We start from the raw sequence: 23,823 nt of genomic DNA on the forward strand, positions 1-23,823 counted from the left end.
TGAGCATTTTTCTCCCTACCTACGATTTTGCCAGCGTGCATCTAAGACATTGGAAGGGGGTGATCGCTAGAGAAAGTAAATGAAGTATACATATTGTAAAAAAAGTTGAGTTGAGTGACTTGTACTTTGCTGTAAAAGACTAAAACGGTACACATTTGATAATGTCGCTGCTTTCATTAAGTGAATTTGGAGACAGAGCTTTGAACTGACGCAATATAAGAACATTAAGATATTTACGAGGCGTAGCAATATTGCCAAGCAAAAAGAGAAGTAAACAAATGGAAGCGAAAAACTTTTTCGTTTATTAAAATTGGGAAGAGAAGATTGAATAATAAAAGCCATCAATAAGGACACTGAACCCAAATTAACTTATAACACTTCACAATTTTAATAAATGTTCAAAATTTCGTAGAAAACAATGCAGCCTCCTACATTTATTAAAAGTGGAATGTACTAAGGAATATCGAAAATTGCTTGGGTTGTTTCTTTTCAATAAACTAATAACAAGAAGTTTAAATCTCGATGAATTTCAAACGTTATTAAAATGTTATCGTTTACCATTTATCTCTTTTTCAGATACATGGTAGCAACTCTTCTGTTGGCGTTCAGCAGTTGTTCTATTACAACCAACTCTCCAGAACTTGCAGCACCGTTTTTTGATGGAGAAGGTTAGTACTCAAACACTATTTACCTTTTGCTTTTTCCAGCCATTAATTACTTACTATAACCACAAGTATCACAAGGTAGTAAATCTAAAGAGCAGTTAGACAACTACTCCACCTCCTGTCCTTCCTATTCTTTCTAATAAACAATTCAATCGCAGACAATAATCGTCACAACACTGATGAATAAAATTATGATTCGGGATTTTCGTTTCCAACCCAAATTATAATCCTACGATGCCATTGATTCCGGCAGTGAAAGCCTACCTTCTTCTACTGATGGGTAAATCAACACTTAATTCGAAATTTCAAGTTGCAAGTCGAAATTTTGAGATGAAAGTCGAAATTTCTAGATGCAGGTCGAAATTTCAAGTTACAAGTCGAAATTTCAAAAAAAAAAATTATGTTTGGCCCTTCTAGGCCTTCGTACAGAAATTTCGGCGAAATGTCGAGAAAAAAAATAGCCAACTAAAAAATTAATTATTCAAAATCGTGTTATTTTTTAACACTTTAGAAATGGGATATAACTACTTTAATCTAATATTGGATATTGATTATATAATTTAGAATAAGTAGTCAACAACTTAGCAATAGTTAATTAATAACCCAATAGTATAATAACAATCTTAGTCTAATTTATTAGATAATTAGGGAACGTAGAGAGTGGCAGGGAACTATCACAGGGTGAATGAAGACGGTAAGCCGCCTCACCACCTTGCACCTTCGTAATCTTAAATTCGATTTCCGACTCCTGACTCGACTTCTTAATTATACTTATTGATTCCGCGATTTAAATGGTTACTAATTGACCTACTTAGGTAAGTAGGTGTTAGCTTGCAGTTTTAATTAAATAATTTAGTTGTACCAACTAAATACGAATTTAGGGATACTATGTAACAATAGTCGTTTTGTGTATTTTAAGAAAATGCATCTTTCAAATCTTCATCTACTGATGCTACACTAACAAAAAAACAAGAAATTTTATCAAAACTTACCAAAATTTTGCAAAGGCTCCGACGACATTCTGTAACAAGAAAATTTTCATTGTAAGAAAAAATTAAGGTTTGAACGTAAATCAATCTTATAAATAATTATTGCAAATACAGTAGAATGCTTTGTTCCTCAAAAACCCCATTACTCGAAATCTCAACCCTCTATTAGTTGAAATAATCAGTGAGTCCGTGCAAGCCATTTTGGTACATATTTTCCCTCTAGGTCATCATCATCACCAGGTCATCAGTCCTAAGACTGGTTGGACATTACCTCCACTCTTTCCTATCCTGAGCTAAACTTCGCATTTCTCTAAAACTAGGACATCCCACATCCTTAACTATTTGCGAACAGTAATCTAATCTAGGTCTACCTCTACCCCTCCTAACTCCTGTTTCTGCCTCTAATATGTCTCTGACTAGACCTTCATGCCTGAGAAGATGTCCTACCAACCTATCTCGCCTATTTCTTATTCACATCCATGGAGTCCTCTGTTCTCCTATTCTTTCCAATACCTCTTCATTTCTAACCTTTTCTACCCACGATATCTCTCTTTTTTCTTTTCCCTCCCTCTAGGTATAACTGGAAAAATTAAATTGGACCTCTGTATCTCGAACGTAGCAATGTTTTATTTTACAACCTTTGCAACTCGATAATTTGAAACTTATTACGTCTATAGTTCGAAAAAAACTAAAGTTATCGACTTTAAGGATTTACCGACAATGTAAGCACATCAAATCTTTACCTTTACAAGTCGAATTAAAATCCTCCTAACTCAAAATCCTCCATAAGTCGAAAACTCTATAACTCGAATTTTTGGCGACACCCTTGATGTTCGAGTTATAGAGGTTCTAGTGTATTATCAGCTACACTTTATAAAGCAGATGGCCTTGTTGAGAACGACAACAGAGATAACGTCACGACGCAAACCGACGCCGAAAGCGGTCAGTTTACGAGTTGGAAATAAATTTTTACAGGCAGCGTCGTGAGAATTCATTACCTGTTGCAGTGATTTACGTTCCATAAATCAAGAAAGAATTGCCGAAGGAATTCCCAAAACGCACGCTTCACGGCTTCCGTTTTACGTCTACTTTATTTGTATACGTAACTCCGACCCATAAAAGACGATCTACGTACTAAACTTGTGTGGTTTTACAATTTATTTCGCCTCGTTTAAAGTGAAACGTCTTTTTCTTCTTCTTCATTCGACTAGACCACGAAAACTTTGTCTTTTTAATGTCTAATCTACAAACTTATAAAAAGCTCTTGAATACTACATTGGTCATTATTTTCTTCCAATAAAGAAACGTAGAGTTTTTAAACATAATTATCAATAATCAATTAATCACGTCCTGTTGGGGTTTTTAGTAAGCCAGTTCTAGAAATTTGGAAAGATACAGGGTTTGTCCGGAAAGTAATAGGACTGATTTCCTTCCGTCGCGACTGTACTTCAGAACGTGCGCGCACCAACTAGATTCGATTCGGGCATTCCTAGCTAACGAACGAGCGGCTGGTGAGTTGCCTCCGAGCACTTGGAGAGTCAGAACAGGCTTTTTCGCGCGACGTGTTTCTGTGAGTGGTGCAAGCCGAAAATGCATCGTTCGTCAGAGCGGACGTACGCGATTAAATTTGAACATGTGTGAAAGTGACCAGCAATTTTTGAATAACGTAATCGCAGGTGACGAGTCATGGATCTTTGAGTATGATCCCGAGATAAAGAGGCAATCTTCCGAGTGGCACACGCCGGCGTCTCCTCGCCCAAAAAAGGAAAGAATGAGCAAATCCAAACTGAAAACGATGCCCATTTTTTGACATGAAAGGCTTTGTCCATCATGAATTTGTTCCTCCTGGACAAACCGTCAACGCCAAGTTTTACGTGGAAGTGCTCTAGAGACTCAAACGAAGGGTCAATCGGGTCCGACAAGACATCGCAGCCGACTGGAAGTTGAACCACGACAACGCCCCGGCTCACACTACCTTTCTTGTGGACAGCTACCTAACCAAGGCCGGAATCCCAACGCTTCCGCAGCCGCCCTACACCCCAGATGTGGCCCCCTGGACTTTTTTGTTTGCTCGCCTGAAAAGGCCGATGAAAGACAAGCATTTTGAGACGACAGAGGGGATCCAAGCAGCATGCACCGCGGCTCTTAAGGCTGTTCCGGAGAATGCCTTCCGTGACGCCTTCAATGCTTGGAAATCGCGCTGGCAGCGCTGCATCGACGCAAAAGGAGCCTATTTTGAAATCTTTTAAGGAATTGTAACGATTGGCTCAATAAATTTTTTAAATCGACTCAGTCCTATTACATACCGAACAAACCATGTATATCTAGGCTAGGTAATCAGAATGACCAGTCGATACCTTGCTAAAGTGTCTACAAGGGCCTAAAGTAATAATTTTGGTGTTAAAGTCGAATAAAATGAAAAAAATATTAAGTTATAACTAGTAATATTGTTGCTACTGTTACCTCTCATAGCATTGTTGCGTAAAGCTACAGGTCCCGGGTTCCAATCCCGGCGAGGGTGTGACAGCAGCAACAAAAATTTTTCTCATTAATTTGAGGTAACTTATGGTGAAAAAAAATTGAGAATGAATTTTCAAATTAATAGATAATATTGACGTCTATGGATACTTCAGTGGTGCTAATTATAGTGCAGCTACGTTTGAGAGGGGCCTTACGAATGTATTTACTTGCAAAAAAAAACTTTTGCATGCTTTATTGATCAGTTACACAGCGGGTAGGTGTGCAGCCTCTCTGACTTTCGCATTAGTATAAAGCTGGAGGATAGGGCGGAAGGCATGATTCAAATAAACTACAGACAAGTAGTACCTTTTAGTAAAATTAAGTGAGTTGTAAATCGACAGTTGTTCTGCCTAATAAGACTCCAGTTACAACCACCAATAAAATAGTGGCGAACGCACGATTTACTAAATTGTAATGCACTAAAACTAAGAATTTATTTATTAAATGAACTTAATTATAAGTAATTTCCGATTGTAATGAATGTTTACCTCACAATCCTTGGAAAAAGTACCAATAAATATGCCCTTCAAATGGTTATGAAAAGCAATTTCTCGTTCTCGTATAATTTACTAATTAATTAAAAAGGCCAAAGAAAATGAACTTATTTACTAATTATAAATGAAGGTTTAAGCATTAAGAGTACCTTGCTTCAAATAGGGCACTAATGTGAAACATAAACGATAATAAATTACTGTTTTCAAAAGATTAACAGTAGCTAAGTAACAAATAATTGCAGAGTTAAAAGGGGCAATTACAAATAACCCCTTTAAATGGAACACTTTACATAAAAAATGCTAGAGATATACTTAAATGTACGTACAAACAACAACTAATTGCTAGTGGTTAATAATAATTATCATAATGAAGTCTTTAAAGTAATAAAACAAAATTACAGTTCAGTTAGCATATAAAAAACTGCTAATATCTATTATTGTAATACTGGTAGGTTTGTAGTATAATTTGGTGCTTCTATATCGTCCGATATGGCAATATTCTACAACTAAACAACGCGCATATTTTCGATATCAAGGACGTTGTCGTACAATAGGGATTTTTAAATACGTAAAAAATCAACGTGTTAAAATGTTAATGTTCGACCAAAATTTTTTGAATTTTTTTTCCTTGTTTTGTAAAAAACAAATCACACCTCGGTGTCTCATTTTCCTCAATATTTTGGTCTCAGTTAATATTGTCATCTCTTTCCCTAAGAATTACTAGGGAATTTATAAGAATAGTTGGTTGTAATTTTATATTATACTTTGCGATATAATATTATTATTAATAAAATAATAATTCGCAGCAAATCGTTACAATATTAGGTATGTCAGTGTCAATTTCTCTAATTTTGAAGATTCAAACCGTTTACACTGCTAACTGCTTTCCAAATTCGTTTCCGATTTCTGATTTCGTCCTCATGACTACACGTTTGTTACGTAACCTAGGATTAAATAATTTTGAATCATTCTGCAACGCCACAAGGAAATAAATGACGACGTTCACATAAATTTTCATTTTTAGCGTCGAAAATAAAGCCATCCGCTTACTTTACACCAATTCCAGAAATAAGTTAGTTAACAGAATCGCCTGGATATGCATTTTGTCGGGAATTCCGCACGGCAACTGCGCGGTTTGTTTTAGTCTTGGCTGCATCGCCAGGAAATGAGACGACCTAACAATCGCGGAGGTCATTAACCCTTAGACAAACCAAATACTAGTCTAAGGAAAATAAGGAATGTTTTTAGAGAAAATAAGCTCCTTACGGAAACGGCAGGAAATATTACAAAGTGAAGCAAGGAAATGGCTCAAACCGACGTGCTTGGTCCAAGGAAAGGAATTGCACTAATCAAAGAAGTCAAATAAAAATTCCTTAATTCATGATTGAAAATTTTCTTGAAAGAGCTTTTAGAATGCAGCTAAGGTATTGGTAGAAGTGGATCCCATGAAATTCTGTGAACCACAAAGAGAAGGTCCTGCTGACTTAGACTATCTTTGATGTGGGGAAGTTCTTTAGTGTTGTATCCGTCTACCCCCTTCCCTAGACAAAAATTTTCAGTCTCTCTCCAGTCTCTCAGAGTCTTTCAGAATCTCTGAGGGCATCTCTCAGTCCTTCACAGTCTCTCAGTTATTGCCTAGGTGTTTTTATGGATCTCTCACAGTCTTTGTATGAGAGACTCGAACGATAAAATTGTTAATTCAGAGATTTGAGTCTCTCACAGAGAGACTGAATGAATAAGACTAAAAAATTGAGAGACTCGAGTCTCTCGTAGAAAGAATGGGATCTGTGAAATATGTTGAACTGAAATTTTAACCATGTCTATCGAGACACCACTTATTGACAGATTCGAGTCTTTCATTCATAGATCCGAGTCTCTCGTTCAGAGACTGGATACGAAATGAGGATCTTTCTATCAGCGACTCGAGTCTCTCGTTCAGAGACGCTAAACAGTTTTTTTGACACTCTCGATAGTCTCTCCTAGCGACACCAGAGAGACACGATGAGAGACGGAGACTCATTTTTTATTTATTGTTAATTTTTATACCGAAAAAATCAGTTTATTTGACTTTATAAAAACTACAATAGTAAATGATTAATGAGATTCCAGTCGTAATTACATCAATTAAAAATTGTTTTCTTTTTATATGCAGGCTTTAACAAAGTGAGTCTTCATCTTTTACTTTATGACTGCAAATCCCAGAAATTGGATTTTGTTGACAAATATTTTGACAGGTACGTCACAATTGATGGAAGACATTCCGAAAAGTGTCCTGCACTCAAAATTTAACCAAAATGAAAACCTACTTTCTTCTTCAGACGTTGAGTATCCTCTGTTTAAGTCATAATTACGTGTTTTCAAAACTGGTATGCGAACACTGTTTAGGAGTTGATTGTGTAAAGGAAAAGTGCATAATCAAAGAGGCATTTTCCCTTTACTGCGTTGAGATGGAATTCACACTATCCATCGGTTCGAAAACGTGGACTGTGAGTCAGGCAACTTGCGACTCCTTCAAGAGTTGCACTTCCATAGTGACAGACGCTGTTGCTAATATGATCCGAAGTTCTTTGCATGGCAATCCCAATGTGACGGTGACAACGTGTACCAACTGCGATGCGGATATGTGCAACGAAATACCAGTCGAATCCGAAAAATGGAACCAAATTAAAGAAGCTGCAAGTGTGGAAGAATACAGGAGAAAGAATCGAATCAAGCAATCTCCGCCCAGGAATACATCAATGACTCTTAATAAAATAAAAGGTTATGAGCAAACCTACGGTAATGGAAGCAACCCCAGAGATAAACGTGCCCCTTCCGATTCTACAAGATTGAGATGCTTCTCTTTTATCCTTTTGTTTCCTGTTCTACTATTTAGGTAAAATTGCTGTATTAGCAATGTCATTATGAAAATACAATCAGTAGCGTATTAAAATTATGAATTAATTACCATTTTCAAAACTGAAGCTGACTGAATTACATGATTCCTACTAATAAATTGAGGTGCTCGCAACCCTTATGAATTTAGTGGGCATATACGCTCCATTGAAGGCAAACAAAACACAACAACTTCAAAAGCCATCTTTAAAATACAATGGAATTTGTCTTATTAGGAACCCGTTTTCAAAAAATACATGAGTAAACATCTGCAGTGCACCCATTTCATTTTCTCGAACTGCCACTGGTATGTATTAGCAATGTTGACCAAAACTAGTCTTTATACTAGCAAGATGAAGACCAAAATCAAAACCAGTACCGAATATGCAGGACTAAACGAAAAATTATTACTTCCGGCGAATTTATGAGCTAAACTGTTTGAAACATCTTTACTATAATCCTTTCTTGGAACAAAACATTTTTAGCATTTCAATTTTTAGTTTGCTCTACTAGATTTTAACACTAAATATCAAAAAAGAGAACTACTATACTTCGTTTACACTCTGTAGCGATATGACGTTAAGTTTGACCGGCGTAAAGTAGAAAAGAATAGCACTAGGCCAAAAACGGAAGAAGACAACTCTCGGCCAAACTCTTAACCGGTGAGGAGCGTATAATCCGTACAGTACTGCACGGAAAAATTGACCATTGTATCCACTACAATTGCATTGCTCAAGTGTGCTGTTATTGGTACCATTTACTACTGAAAATATTAACGAGATGTTTATTTATATTTGAAGACATATTAAAGGCTTTAACGCTTGTTTTCGACTCGCACTACTATTCATGATTGAACAAACCTTTTGGCAGGTACTGTATGAAAAAGTATGTTTAATGAACAAAAGTATAATGAGCTTTTTTCTCCCTACCTACGATTTTGCCAGCTAAAAAGGTCAATTTATGCATCAGAGGAAGGGTCAATTTATGTATTGGAGGAGCGACAGGTTTTCAAGTTTTCATAACTCTCACAACTATCGACGCTATTTTCTTCAATTCTGCTTAAGACAAAAACTTTTTGAGCGGACACGTGTTTCGCCCACTTCATACGTGGGCATTATTAATGCGAGACTGTTCCTAAAATTTAAAATTCTAACTATTTATGGTGGCGGGGGTTGTAGACCGAAAGAAGAAATAATGGAAAACAAAGGAAATAGGGTTGGGTGGTTTTAATTTTTTAATTAATTATTATTTACCAGTCTCCCTTTTCTACATTGTGCTTAAAAAAGTATTAGATTAAATGAGACTTAAAACGAAGACCAAGACCAAAACCAAGACCGAGTAAGCAAGACCAATACAGTCTTGTTCTTAGTCTTGTTTCGTCCTCAACACTATATATTAGAAATTTAGGACATGAGCCAATGCAGCCCTTTAAGGATTGTTCCGTAAAAAGTCCTTTTTTTCCGCTTTTTTTTTTATTAATCTGCTCTTCGCTTATTCATAAGGTTCCATAGACTACTTCCTGCAAGATAGCAGAGTCTAATGTTTAGAAAATGAACTTGGAAAACACTTTTAAGACGGAGCACGGCGGAGTCAAAACGCGTTAGCGTATTTTTACAAATTCCTTCTGAATATTTGACTACATTAAGCCATTAAATATTCAGCTAATTTCTCTTGAGAAATGCTTTCATACTTTTAACTACAGCTCACCGAAAAATTTCTACCCTAATTAAAACGCATTCACCCTACAGCAGCGTTTAATGATGAATACGATTATAATGGATTCTGATTTACATATTATATTATTATTTTAAGATGGCGTGCGCGCCATCTACAGTACGTATGAGAAGGAATGGCAAACTTTTAAGCTGGAAGTCATTCGCTTATTTATTTTGATCAAATCGTTTATCAAAGTCACCCTTCATTGTTTTGATCCTTCTTGTGAAATAACCATCCGTGTCAATAGAAGCACTGCTTCCGATGATTCGTGAAGGTTTGGAAATGCAGTAATGTGCCAATTTCCATACCTTCTACCAAAAAACCAAATTATTTACTAGTGATGAAAATGCAGAGTCTGCTTTTTCTTGCTGATTTAAATTTTGTTCTTTAAGATGCAAAGTGCAAGACTCTTGTCCATGTCTGTCCGTTCCGCTTTAGCTTTTGATTTTTCTAAGGGAATTTGAAACGCCGCAATTGTCTCTTGAAAGATCCGCAGTTCGCCATCTGGTAGGTTAGAAATCGTGGGAATGGGTGGGTGGTGGTTCGGGTGACAAAGATAAGATGGACGAAATGAAGACAGAAGAGAATGAAAGAGTATCTGTGGAATATTACTGCCCCAGCATTTGCCTAAGTCATCCAAGGAAATCACAGAAAAATTTGGACCAAGGTAGATGGACCCGGAATCGAATCGACAATGGTCTAAACCTCTGGGCCGCTCGGTTATATGTTCTACCTTATTTTCGTGTTGTAATATGAAGCAGCATGAAAGAGAATACGTGCCTGTCTGTCGGTGAATAATTTGTCCACATGAAATCTTATAAAAATGAGATTATAGTTGCTTTTCATATTGAAAAATTATTTATATCCAAAAACGGATCACGGGATTGAATTAACTTTCAAAAAAATATGTCAGTAGCCAAAAACACTCACTTCATTTCCATACGAGCTTCAGCACCATTGTACAAACGTACGTACATGTACATTGATTGATATAAATTATGAACGATGACATTATTGTATTTCGTAGAACAAGGAAAGGGTTGATGTTCGAATTAAATTTCAAACCAAATGCACAACAGGTACCAGACACCAGAGTAAAACAAAAATTAATTTGTCGTCCCTTGTAACGCTGATTCGACGTTGCACATGACTTTCGGTTCGTGTTTTGAACCTAGTGCTGTATTCAGCCTGTGTTTGAATACATGTTGAAGTTTCAGGTCGAATGTATTTTATTTAGGAAAACTGAAAATGCCAATGCATTTTCTGTGTTTTGTAGGACCATAAAGTGATACATTACAACCCGGCAACTAACATTTCACATTTGGTGTAGATATTTCGTAATTATTCAAGTAGGGGCCTGGAAGATAGTTAATATTCGAGACAAATGTTTCCAAGTTGTACATATATGACAGACTAGATATTATACAAACAGAATTCTCTTGTTTCTAAACATTGTTTTTACCGCCAGCGTCATTTGTTATGCAAACTTAATTCAAATTCTAGTTTTGCTTCATATAACATAAAAGGGAAAATAACATTGGTACATCCTTACCTACAAGATTTATTTGCTATAACATGTTTAGGTATTCGTGCTGTTAAAATTTATTATTCACAGTTCTTTGCATATAAATAATCACAATTTACACTTTTCCATTGTCTAGCAACATCGCATTTACGCAAGTAACTGTTCGAACTACGACACACAAGGGAGCCTTCGAAACTACGATAAGGCCATTTCAGCACTGCATATTTACTAGTATTGTTAAAAGAATATAAGAAAGAATAGTGCGAATATTTATAGTTTATAGTTGCTGAACATTTTAAATTATTAAAATTACGACCAACTACACAACAAGCCTCATTCGTGACAACGAAAAAATTGTTCATTATTCGTCAAAACAACCTGTAATATATATGATTTCAATCTTCTATCTTAATTTTTCTTCTGGAAGATTAATACGAACGGTTTGGCTAAATATTATATATCGAATACTAACATTACGGACAGTGTAGCGTCATCTAGGTTGAGCATAGAGCAACTGGGGCAGTAGAAGTATCTCAGAAACTAAACAAGGTACAAAAAAGTTTTAATTGAGAAACGACACAACATTGTGACATAAGTTTCCGTCTGACCCTGTAAACACGTGAGATATCAGGATGCTGTGTAAAAAAAACATAAAAGACAACATGCTTGTTACATCTGATCTGGATTTTAATAAATATAGCAGTCCAAGAATACGTCAGTGTCAAAATCTCGTGTATTTTAGCTTTTGATCAAAAATGGTCATAAGTCTCACTACTTTCACAAAACCTTAATTATAGTTTGGGGGCTAGTTAGATAGATCTTACTTTATTTGCCTTAGGAGAACTCAGTGTTTCGTTCAGAGACGCTAAACAGTTTTTTTGACAGTCTCTCTCAGCGACACCAAAGAGACTCGATGAGAGACGGAGACTCGAGTCTCGCTTTCAGAGACTCTGAGAGACTGAACATTTTTATCTCGGGTTGCATTTTGTAGAAATTTGCCTACATACGGAATGTTTATAGAAAATAAATGTTACTAAATTCTAAAAAACATTTAACTTCATTATTTACCAAGTAATGATTTTAAATCAAAAATTAATTGAATATTTAAATGACATTTGAACGAAATATTTTGGGCGGTAACAACTGACTCTTTTCCTTCTACTCCTTCCTGCCAATTACAGTAAATTCCTGTTCCTTTAACCCGTAAAGAATTTCCCTCTTCCAGTGGATGTGTGACAGCAAAATGAGTACCCTATAGAAACATGCAATACGTTTTGGACCCTCTATTTTTTTTTTGTGTGTGTGACATGTATCTACCTTTCTGCACGTACAGTACGCTGTCATGCCGCTGGTATCCTAGCATTATTAGATCGTGGAACGGAGCATAACATGACGATGCCGTTGTTCTGCTACCGCAGCATGCGGTTGCGTTACGAATACAAAATGCTCCCAGTCCGTATGTTTAAACCGAATTAAAGGGTCGAAGCTCGAATACTAACTATGCACAATTCAAACAAAAGAGAACGCAGCCCAGTAGCGATGAACGTACCGCGACAACTATGCGTTTTTCGATCGTATAGCTGAACTGTGAGATATATTTTCCGTTGGAAGCAGTGAAATCTATTCACACAATTCTATTTTATCTGGCAAAAACAGTATCAACATAATCATTCATGAAAACACAGCATCCAATCCTATATCGTAATCTATTTAGACCACTTGTGCAATTCTAGTACATCTACTTTTCGCTTCAAGAAGTTGGAGATATGCCCCTTCCCTTTATTAGGATGCGATCGAGCGAGAGCTAGACAAAAGTGTACAGTTACCTTTTGCAAAATTATTTAAACTGCCTCGTTAAAATTTAAAAATATGCTTTATTTAAAAGCATATTTAGCCAAAAATAATAACAAGTGAATTAACTTAACGCTCTACACACCTATAAAAACTTTTGCTTTGTTTTCTATTGCTATAAAGATATATATAAGACCGCCCATCGAGAGCTCTGCTCGTTCGAGCTTGTTCCAACTATTTCTGTCTTGCTCACGCCTAGTGTGTATTCTTTCTATCTTCGCGCAAATTTCTTCAAGGTCACCATTCAAACAAATTGAAATGGGCTGTAATAAGTTGGGACACTATATCGATGGGCAAGGATTCTCCCTCTTCAGTCAACCGCGGTATGCCGGTCGATACCGTTCGAGTCTTTCCCGAGGATCGGATTCCAAATCTAGTTGAGTTAAATAGTCTCCTTCTTCTTGTTGAAGTTATCCGGATGTTTTCAGAACTGGTCATCCTACTGCGACAGCGACTTCCTTTATGCTCCTCGAGTCTTGTTCTTATCACTCTCTTGGTGATCCCTAGACAGACCTTTCCGCAGGAAGAAGGTATGAGATAGACCTCTGAGGCTGAAAAAGGATCCCTTTTGTCCTTAGCTGATCTGATGGACTGCTAGATCTTCTTCGTAGGTTTGAAGATGGTTCTAATGTCGTGTCTCTGCCATTTCGGTCCGTGAGTTTTGGTAGGTATGCTGAAGAGGTAGTGCGCTAATCTCTGGCGCCTTTAATCTGTCCAAGTCTATTGATCTGTCGATCTCTCTCCTTTCGTAATCGTTCGCATCGAAGGCAGTCTTTAAATGTTCAAGTTCCGCATGGACATTTTCCGATTCACAAATCTTTCTAGCTCGTTCAGTCAGGATCCTGACGATGCCATACTTCTGACTCGGGTGGTAGTTGCATAAGGCATGCAGGTACCTGTCCGTGTGTATTGGTTTCCTGTACACCGCGTGACTTAAGCGCAACGTGTTGGCTATATTCCTCACTAGTAGATCCACGATTACTAATTGTTGAATATTCTTTATCTCCATGGTGACCTGGATGCGCGGGTGTTATCCGTTCAGGTGTTGGTCGAAGTGGTTTAGCTTTTCCATTCCGCGTCCCTAAATCACGAAGTGTCATCCACGTATCGGAACCAAGTGGTTGGCTTGTCCTCCGAGATCTCGCAAGCATCTTTCTCAAAGTGTTCCTTCAAGAGGTTAGCTATGACCGGACTTAGTGGGCTTCCTATTGCCACACCATCTACTTGCTCGTAGAAATCACCCCTTTACACGAAATAGCTTCCAGTGAGGCAAACTTCAAAGAGCTTGCAGATGTCGGCAGGTGAAGGCACCCTGTCAGAAGCACTTTGGTAATCAGCGAAGCTCACAAGGATGTCCCCTAGTTTAATTGATGTCTCGAATCTTACGTACAAAATCAAAAGACAGCGGAGTCCTTGATGTACCTGGTACTTTTTCCCGTATGGGGCTGAAGCAGTGATGTCAGGTGTTTCTCCAACCAAACGACAATGTCCATTAGAATTGAATCAGAACAGCATTAGTTCATCAACTGGCCGCGAAGATTTTTACGAATTTGTCTTTGTCTCGTCTGTTAATGTAAACGATGACAGTCAGGCACGCAATGCTTTCAGCGAGACATACAAATGAATGAGACGACTTAATTTGTCCCTGTGCAGTCCAGTCATGGTCCACGAGATTCTAAACTACCTCTACTAGTCACCATTCATCGAATTCTGGAAAAATTTCTATCGTTGAACCTTCCGCATAGAGTATCTCAACCGATTTGCGTATTCATATTCTTTTCATTTTTTCTCGATGCGGCACAACGATTTTCATTACTTAATGATTGACCTTAATACCAGCAAAAATCTATTTTGCAAGCAAATAATTTCAGTTCAGCGTCATTCACAAATTTCCGCTCATGCTCCAATTAAAATGAATCTTTTTTTATTATTTCTCGTCGTAAGTAATAAACTGCAATGGCGGCGCTCACGCTCGCGTTTTGCCTTCGACGATGCACAAACAATAATTGCAAAGTTCGTCATTATATGCCAACTCGGATAAATACCTTGGTACGGAAATACGAACACACATTAATCGAATGCATACGTACAAACGTATGTTCCTATGTACAGTAGTATCTACAGCATCTAACATGGATGCATGCATTCGTTAGTTTGAACAATACTGTATCGGAACAGTAACAGTTACAACCGTCACGTCGTGAAAAGCGGAATCATATGTTCAAAAACAAAAGAAAAGTTGACGCTGTTTCAATTTCTCGAAAAATGACGTAGAAAAGATGTACGGAGTTCGTTTAGTATAAAGGCATCGCAAACAATTGTTCTTGAGAGATAAAAATTGATATATACCTACTCTTGTTGCTTTTAATATTTCACCATATTTATCTATTGTTAACGTTCAATTGATGTCTTATATTATGTATCTATTAAAGCGCATTCTAAAACCTGCCTCCTACTAAAATAGAAGGCTTTTGCTTTGTGAATCCATGGATCATTACTTTGTGGACGCAGGATAGCTAACGTTCTCTTCCAGGAATTTTGGTGTATTGCCCGTTGAAATGGATACTGTCATCGACACTTCTGGTTAAGAAATTACTTCGTGTTTCGACCTCTTGGTCTTCTGCCTTCTGTTGTCAGCTGTTATTTGGAAAGAACGTAATGAGGGCGTGCATACGTTCCACAACTGTTGGCGAAATGTAGATTTAATTACTATATCGGTGGTCTAATAACCTAGACCCCGAAATCAAGAAATTTTGGGAATCAGTTAGTAAACTTCGGCTTGACCATACAATATTATTTCTACAACTTCTAACTTTTCTTATCCTTATTTTTCATTGTGTAGTTAGGATTTTTTGAAGTTTTCATAATTGAATTTTTAATATAGCAGGTTTAAACTGCCAGCCGTATTTTTACGCTAAATTAGCTGGAAATGGTCAAATTAAAAAGTCTGAACATGTAATTCTGGAGTTGTCCCAACAAAAATTAGATTCTTCGTTTTACTACCGCGAAATTTGCAGAGTGGAAAGATGATTAATTTCCCTTGTGTTTTTAATTTGGCGACCTTAGTGGAAGGTATCTCGGCTGAATAACCTCATTTAAACTTTTCAACTTTGTCCTTAATTGAGTCCGCATCTAATAGATTTTCTTACAAACTCGTCCTCAGCAGAATTTCGTTAACTAATTAGCCATTTTTACGTTATTAAGAAGAATTATGATAAGAAATCCTATCTCATAAACTTAGGTTAAGTACGATCTCAATCTTTACATTATTGGTGAACGAATTTTCCGCTTATGAATTGACACAAAGATAGGAGACGAAAAATTAGAAGAAGTGACAGATTTTAGGTATCTAGGAAGTCAGATAAATCAGGACGGAAGGAGTAGTAGGGATATAAAGCAGAGGATAGAGCAGGGACGAGTCGCCTTCAGTAAAAAGAAGTCACTTCTATGTTCGCAAACGGTTAATTTAGAAGTTCGGAAAAGGTTGTTAAAGGTGTATGTTTGGAGCGCGGCGCTGTACGGGTGTGAAAGATGGACAGTGGGCGCGGCGGAAAAGAAAAGGTTAGAAGCGTTCGAAATGTGGTGTTACAGACGAATGATGAGGATACTGTGGATAATGAAGGTTAGAAATGAAGAGATATTAGAAAGAATAGGAGAACAGAGGACTCTATGGAAGTCAATAAGAAATAGGCGAGATAGGTTAGTAGGACACCTTCTCAGGCATGAAGGCCTAGTCAGAGACATATTAGAGGCAGAAGCAGGAGGTAAGAGGAGTAGAGGTAGACCTAGATTAGATTACTGTTCGCAAATAGTTAAGGATGTGGGTTGATCTAGTTTTAGGGAAATGCGAAGATTAGTTCACGATAGGTAAGAGTGAAGGTGCGTGTCCAACAGTCTTAGGACTGACGACCTTATGATGATGATGACAAATCATTTCAAAAATTTTTTATTGCTTTCAATCAAAGGTCGTATCCACGTTCCACAAAATATAAGCGGATAGTTCGAATAGACACACCATCGATACCGGTAGGTAACAGTAAATTGTTGTTCGTTTAATTGAGTTTACAAGTATCTTGATTAAATACCGAAAGTTTCCGAAATTCAGAAGTTGACAATAAATTATTGTCATTGGGGGTATTAGTTTGCGAACTCCAATCTGAATACCAGGTTTAGCCGTCACGTTGGAGTTCCAATTGAAATGCATCTCTGGTATGATGCTGGAAGCCGGTAGCGACAGCTAAAATCCGGCAACATCCCACCCTTGTAAAGCGTTATCGCCCCGGGGCTGTTGTCATGAGAATTTTATGAAACTGTCGCCATATAATCCTCTCCTATTTACCAAACTGTGTGGAAAAAATGGCTTTACTGGGTTTAGGAGATGTTTTATTATTCAAGAGAACGTGCCTGTTTGAATATCTTAATTAAATAAAAAACAAAATAAAAATTTGTAGCTTTTTTTACAGCTGACAGGAATAGAAAGGGCACTCATTCGATATTAAACTTAATTTAGTGCACCATTCACAAAATAAGTTTAACAAAAAGAAACTATTAACTAATTAATATCAAGGCCATCGTATCATGTGTGTTTGCACAGAGGGTTTAATTAATTTCCAATGTCTAAATTTATTATTATTACAAAAATTCGATTGCACTTCCTGTATAGACGAATTTGCTACTACTGAAGTATTGTTGGATGAATATTAATTTAGAATTGACCTTTGGAGTTGACATAAACTGAATATTGTTCCGTTAAAATAACGGACTTTTTGTGGAGACCAATTTTGCAACGTATCCTTATGTTGAGAATAATTAGAAAATACCACAAATGGCGCGGTAAACGCCATCTGCGACGCGCTGATGAGATCCAAGAAGATCGAAATCGCGATCCGCGTCTGGCAGTTTCGACAGAATACAGACCACTTCGAATTATTTCATTCGATTATGGTAACGTGCCTATCATTATTATTTTATTAAGATTAATTCACAAACTGATCTAATATGTATAGCTCGTATAGTTACAAGGTCAAGCAACATTAGCGCAAAAATTCAAGTCATTAAACCTTTTAACCCAAATTAATTTAAACTCTATGCTCTATTAATTTATCGCATATTTAAATAGATTATTATCTTAAGGGAGGAGTTGAACTGTTTTATCAAACTAATGCATAAATGTTATGTAGCCTGCAGTGAAAAAGGCAATTAAAAATGTTATTAAATGCATATTTAAATGTTCTAACACGATAGCAAATTCTCCCTTAGGATAATATCCGTATCTACCATTGGATGGCGAGCAGAAATCCATAAAAAGCAACAAGTATCTATCCGACCAGAATACGAAAGGGACTGAGTAAAGATGAAATTGTAAATTCAGTTCCTACACATAAAAGGACCGGACCGGGGTAAAATTCAACTTTATTAACAGTGAAAAAACTCAAAACTAGTGGATTTTAATTGGAGCCGCCGCTACGGAAAAGTTTTCAGCTCCGCGTGTAACGTAAGCGTAAATTGGTAGGTAGGGCACCTATATAGTTTAATCAAGTTAGCATTCCAGCGTGGCTAATTAGACAATCACCATTTTCTCGTCTAATCCGGGAGTAATAAAAAACCGGCAAACTTTCCGCAAACTAATTAACACTGTCGTGCTACTCGCTTGCGGTGAAGTTGTTAAAAATTCAGCTACACGGTAACAGTCACAATCATAGTGTTCACGGTAATAGAAATACAGTCGGGTCAAATTAGGAAGGCGAGGTCTATCGAAATAACACATCTATGTTTATTTTTATGGAAACATAAATATAGCCGAATTGTGTCAGAATTGGATACGCATTATACACAATCATAAAGTCAATTGCTTAATTAGCAGCTGCCATAAGACTCGTTTTTGATAACGAATATTTTATAGTTGTTAACTCTCACAAAAGGTGTCGCCTTTAAGCAATCTGATTGTACGATCTATCTTGACGGTGAATTGAAATATTTGGGACATTCAAAATTGGCGTAGTCCGCAATGAAACTGTGGCATTTACTGTCTTCAAAAACAGAGAAACTTTCATGCATAATTGAGGAAGTAAATGTCGGTAAAAACCCCAGCAGTCATTATGGTCAATTTGTGTGGATGAATTCTATCAAAAGACGGAGATACCACACTTTGTTAGGAGAGTAACAAATTTGCTTTTAAAATAATTCGAAGTGGTCTGTAATCTGTCGAAACTGCCAGACGTGGATCGCGATTTCGATCTTTGATCAATGTAGCATACGTAATCCTAAAATGTAGCATCGTGCTATAGATGGCGTTCACTGCGCCATTTGTAGTAGTAGTAAATTTGTTACTCTCCTAACAAAATGTGGTTACTCTCCTATGGTATCCCCGTTTTTTGATAGAATTCATCCACACAAATTGACCATAATGACTGCTGGGGTTTTTACCGACATTTACTTTTTCAATTATGCATAAAAGTTTCCTTGTTTTTGAATTACTGAGAAGCTTTTTAAAATATTAGTGCGATTGAAATTTCTGATGGGATTTTGCAAACTTCAAAAATTTTTAGTTCTTAAACTAATACTCATTTTAAAATTCTTTTAGTCGCTTATTTATTTTTTAGACATTGCTGTGCAACAACGTGAGTTGTTATCGGATATCTCGATAGCCAAGGCCCGAGCAGGGGCATAAATAGACGGATAGATCCCCATGGAAACAAACGGCGAAATATCACTCGACTTTTCTTCGCTTTGTGCCAATGGGGAGCAAAAGCTCGCATTGAAATATACGGTTGATGTGTAATTTTGTTATAATCCCGGAAACGCCGTCGAATGCAGAAAAATATGCGCGCTGCGAAGTTAATTACGACTCGCTTCAAGTTTTTGAAAAATCTCGTTAATAAAACTTCCATCATATGTATAGAAAGTGCTCACAGTACATACTTAAAACGGTGTGATTTGATTAAAAGTTTCCTCAATTAATTGTTACTGACTTGTTCTATATTTGACTTGACGCAGTAAGCAAAAGGGAAGGATACGTCTATTAATACGTCCTTTTTGGGCTAGGCAACTTAGAGCCAGCTTAGGAAAAAGGGGATTATTATGTAATTTATAATAAAACTTAATTTTTTAACCAAATCAATTGTTCATGTTTAATGTTTACTTGCATTTTGAATATTTATGAATATTAATGTGAATATTTATTCAACTTTTATCTACTACAAATTAAGGAAAAATTGTTTCTGCTGTTACACCCTCGTCGGGAATCGAACCCGAGACCTTTGCCTTTACATACCAATGCTTTTATCACTAAGCCACGACAGGTGATGTAGCAATAACGACGAAACGTAGTTATTGGGTTACAGATTCGTCGAACTAATATATTGTAATGTTCGTGGGTTTAACAAATTAAATTTTAAGAAGAAAACTATTTATTTACACTAATTACTATTAAACTTATAAACACTATTAAATTATGACTAAACTTCGGTAATTATTCTATTTATTTACACTACTGTTACTTTTCACTGTTCTATTTATTTCACTTCTATCACTTTCAATTTATTTCTTGATTCACCTCTGCAAAGGTCAATTTATTTCTTTTCTCGGTGATCGTCTCTTCCTTTTTATACTCCCTTGCCTCCTTTCGGGAACGTTCTCCAGCCGTCCAGAGAAGTCTCGTTTTCTTTGAACGGTTTAATTGCTTTCCCGGGACGCAGGTACGACACACACGTTTACAGATACGACGCACATGAAGAAAAGCGCCCGCGGCTAGTCGACGAATCGATAAGCCTCTCACACACACGTATGCCCGATCGCACACAATCACGCTCGTGGTCGCTACAATATNATTTTAATCACTATTAAAAGTTTCTTAAAGTATCTCATATTTATAAATAACGAAAAAAAAAGGTCTTCCTTTTTTTGTCAGATAATTGTTTTTTTTTAACCTCTTCATAAGGGCTCGTTATTTTCTTGATACTTCGTATCTTCGAAAAGAGCTTGTACTGCAAAATTCGACAACATAATATTTTTTTACGGAGAAAATAGTGGAAGGCTAGCCTATGATCCTCATTTACTTCTAACATCTAAGTCAAATAAAGCTAATGAACAACAGCAAAATTTCGGGGTAACAAAGTTACGTTAAATTAATTTTCCATCCCCTTGGTTCTCAGAACTAACACAAATTACGATACAACTCCCGAAAAATGACCTTAACAGCGAAGCAACTAGATTGTTAGTTCGCAACCCTCAAAGAAAACGAGAACTTTTTCGATTATCAGGTTGTGGTCGTGCGTGATAACGTGCTTTTTTTTTCGTAAACGGTTCAATATTTCGTACCCAACTGCTTATCAGAGCCCACTTTTTCTTATGAACTACAAACGATATTCATTTTTTATTCGGGTAAGTAATGATAACAACCGCTGCAGCAAATTGCAAGTTGGCGGAGCCGCAGACACGTGAAAGATGACAGCACATACACGATTGTGGCGGTTGTTTCACCCTGGAATTATTTATACAGGACCGCATAGCGACCAAAATGCATAAAAATAAACAAAAACGAATATTCACGTATTTGCAAATAAAAGCATACGCTAGCAGTTTGTTTCTAATGAAAATTGGATGTTACAAAGCACATTTTTTTTGTAATAAAACAGTAAAAGAAATATTTAATTAGTTAGATGTCAGAAGTAAGTGTCGAGTTTACAGGAAGCGATGAACTACTTTAAAACATGAAGTTTAAGTAAATTCTTATACACCCAAAAGCGTCCGTTATCTAGAAAAACGTAGTTAAAAGTAGAGGTATATTCAATTCCGGTCCTGGCAGGGAAATAATTTATACAGGGTGTTTATTTATTATTTAAGCCTTAACATTGTGTGTACTGTTAAATTCTTTTTAGACGTTCGATAATCGACAATGTTTACATTCTCCATCCAGGTGGCTATATTACTGATTCAAGCACAGGACCGGTTTCGGATTGTAAATAATTGTGATTACAGCTCTAATTGCAATTCTATTTTCATGCATACATCATAAACATATATAGGTCGAATTAAAAGCAAATTTGTATGCATAATGGCCTTTCAAATTAGATTAAATGCAAATAACAACTAGCAGGAGGAAGAGGAGGAGGATTAAGCCTCTCCAGTTTTTCAGTTGCTATTGGGATCCGTCAAATGGGAGGAGCCTAAAAACATGGCGCCGATTAGGGAAAATTTATCGTAGTTCCTATAGTGTACCGTGCAATTTCCAAGTTTTTAAATTACGATAAAGTGATAAGTATTGACACAATCTGTGATTGGGCTGACACAAAGCCTCGGAAAGGAAATTTCGTTGAAGGTGAGCGTGCTTTTAATGCCAATCACATGATAAAATTCGGAAATAACAAATCCGGAAGCTAGCCTTCAAATTCCGTCAAGTTTACTGCCTACTTTTTACAAACTTCGGATTTAAAAAGTGATTCACGTTATATAAATGGTGATGTGATTCTGGGTGATTTAAGCAATATTATATCAATGACTTGCTCGTGCAAAGCCGATTTAAGAGAACGTTGCAAACACATTATTGTAAACTTCGTTGTATTGCAGCAGGTAGGTTCTTAACCTCAATATACTTATATCGTATCATTAGAATTGTGTCAAATCAATTACACAGGAATAAATAATTTCTCACTTTATAACTTTAGTATGATTTTAGTTATAAATATTAAGGTTATGGCTGATGGTAAATACTTGCTGAAATATAATCATGTGCATTAAAATGACGTAAACAAATTTTTGTTCCGGAATTCACTTCTTTGATACCTACTGCTTTCATCCAAGCTTCTATTAGTTTACTTTTTTCTCTAATTTTCCGAATATATTTTTTACGTATATAAAACGGTTAGTTTTTATTGGAAAGTAGTTAATGTAGGTCAAGAGTGAAGATCTATGTCTGAAGTGATATTGCAGCTTTTCGCTGAACATATTAACTTTTTGTTTGATTTAACTTTAGAAGAAAACTTCGTCGACTCCATCATCAAAAAAATTTTTACTTTTTTAACGTGTTTTATTATTTTAATAAACAATTTTACAATTTGCGTGCACTGTTCCTATGTAAATTTTTCCCTCATTCGAGTTATAAATTTTGCCACCAGATGGTGTATGCCCATTTGACGGATCCCAATAGAAAATTTCATTTTAATATCTGTATGTCTAACTACATAAATATTTCGTATGTATCTCTCATATTCTTGTTGGATAATTAATGGACGCGTTTTTATCGTTTATCATCTGTACAAAAATACCTTTCAGAAAATGACTACTTTCCCGACTGCGTTTAATACGTAGTGCGTTGCTGTTTTTTACGGCCCTCATCAATCATACATCCCGTTAGTCAAGATTTCGCTAAGCGAAGTCATTATAAAAGACAAAGGTATAACATTAAAATCTTTTAATGTTTTCAATGGACGATCTTATGTGCATATAGGCGAATGGAATATATGAATACAAAAATAGGTTTCTATAATTTATTTACTTGTAACATATGTATGTAAATAACACAAACCGTTAGTGTTATACTTAATTGGAATTGGAAATAGATTGTGAAAATATTAAAGTATACAATTGCCTTTTTAGTATTCTTTTAAATTTGGCAAATAGAAAGAACAAAAAAATGTAGTCTTCTTGAAAATGGATCGAAATAATTGTCAACTTTTACTCAATAATACATTCTATTCTCAGCGGAAAAGAAAAGGTTAGAAGCGTTCGAAATGTGGTGTTACTGACGAATGATGAGGATACCGTGAATCGAGATGGTTATAAATGAAGAAATATTAGAAAGAGGAGGAGAACAGAGGGCGCTGTGGATGTCTATAAAAAATAAGCCGGTAGGATAACCTTCTAAGGTATGAGGGGCTAATTAGAGATATATTAGATGCAGAAATAGGAGTCAAGGGTAGTAGACCTAGATTAGATTATTATTTGCAAATAGTTAAGGATGTGGGATGTTCTAGTTTTAGGGAAATGCGAAGATTAGCTCGCGATAGGGAAAGAGTGGAGATATGTGTCCAACCAATTTTAGGACTGACGACCTTATGATGATGATGATGACTATTTACAATTGGTTTTAGCATTTTTTTGGTGATTCCTTTCAATTTTAGTAATTTGTAATTTAATGCAGGAAACTTTAAGGAATTACGTAATTATATATATCCTCGATTTTTTCTTAA

General features: G+C 36.3%; 1 protein-coding gene across 1 annotated transcript in view; it reads left to right on the forward strand.

Annotated features, from left to right (window-relative positions):
- The window catches only part of LOC108734062 (collagen alpha-1(XV) chain-like), a 368,331-nt gene that overhangs the window by 170,742 nt on the left and 173,766 nt on the right, over nt 1-23,823 (forward strand). Inside the window, exon 2 of the mRNA XM_025981017.1 lies at nt 577-668. Coding sequence (XP_025836802.1) covers nt 577-668 — 92 coding nt within the window. The remainder of the gene's footprint in view (nt 1-576; nt 669-23,823) is intronic.

This window comes from Agrilus planipennis, unplaced genomic scaffold (assembly GCF_000699045.2).
Source record: "Agrilus planipennis isolate EAB-ADULT unplaced genomic scaffold, Apla_2.0 scaffold10, whole genome shotgun sequence".
NCBI classification, from domain to species: domain Eukaryota; kingdom Metazoa; phylum Arthropoda; class Insecta; order Coleoptera; family Buprestidae; genus Agrilus; species Agrilus planipennis.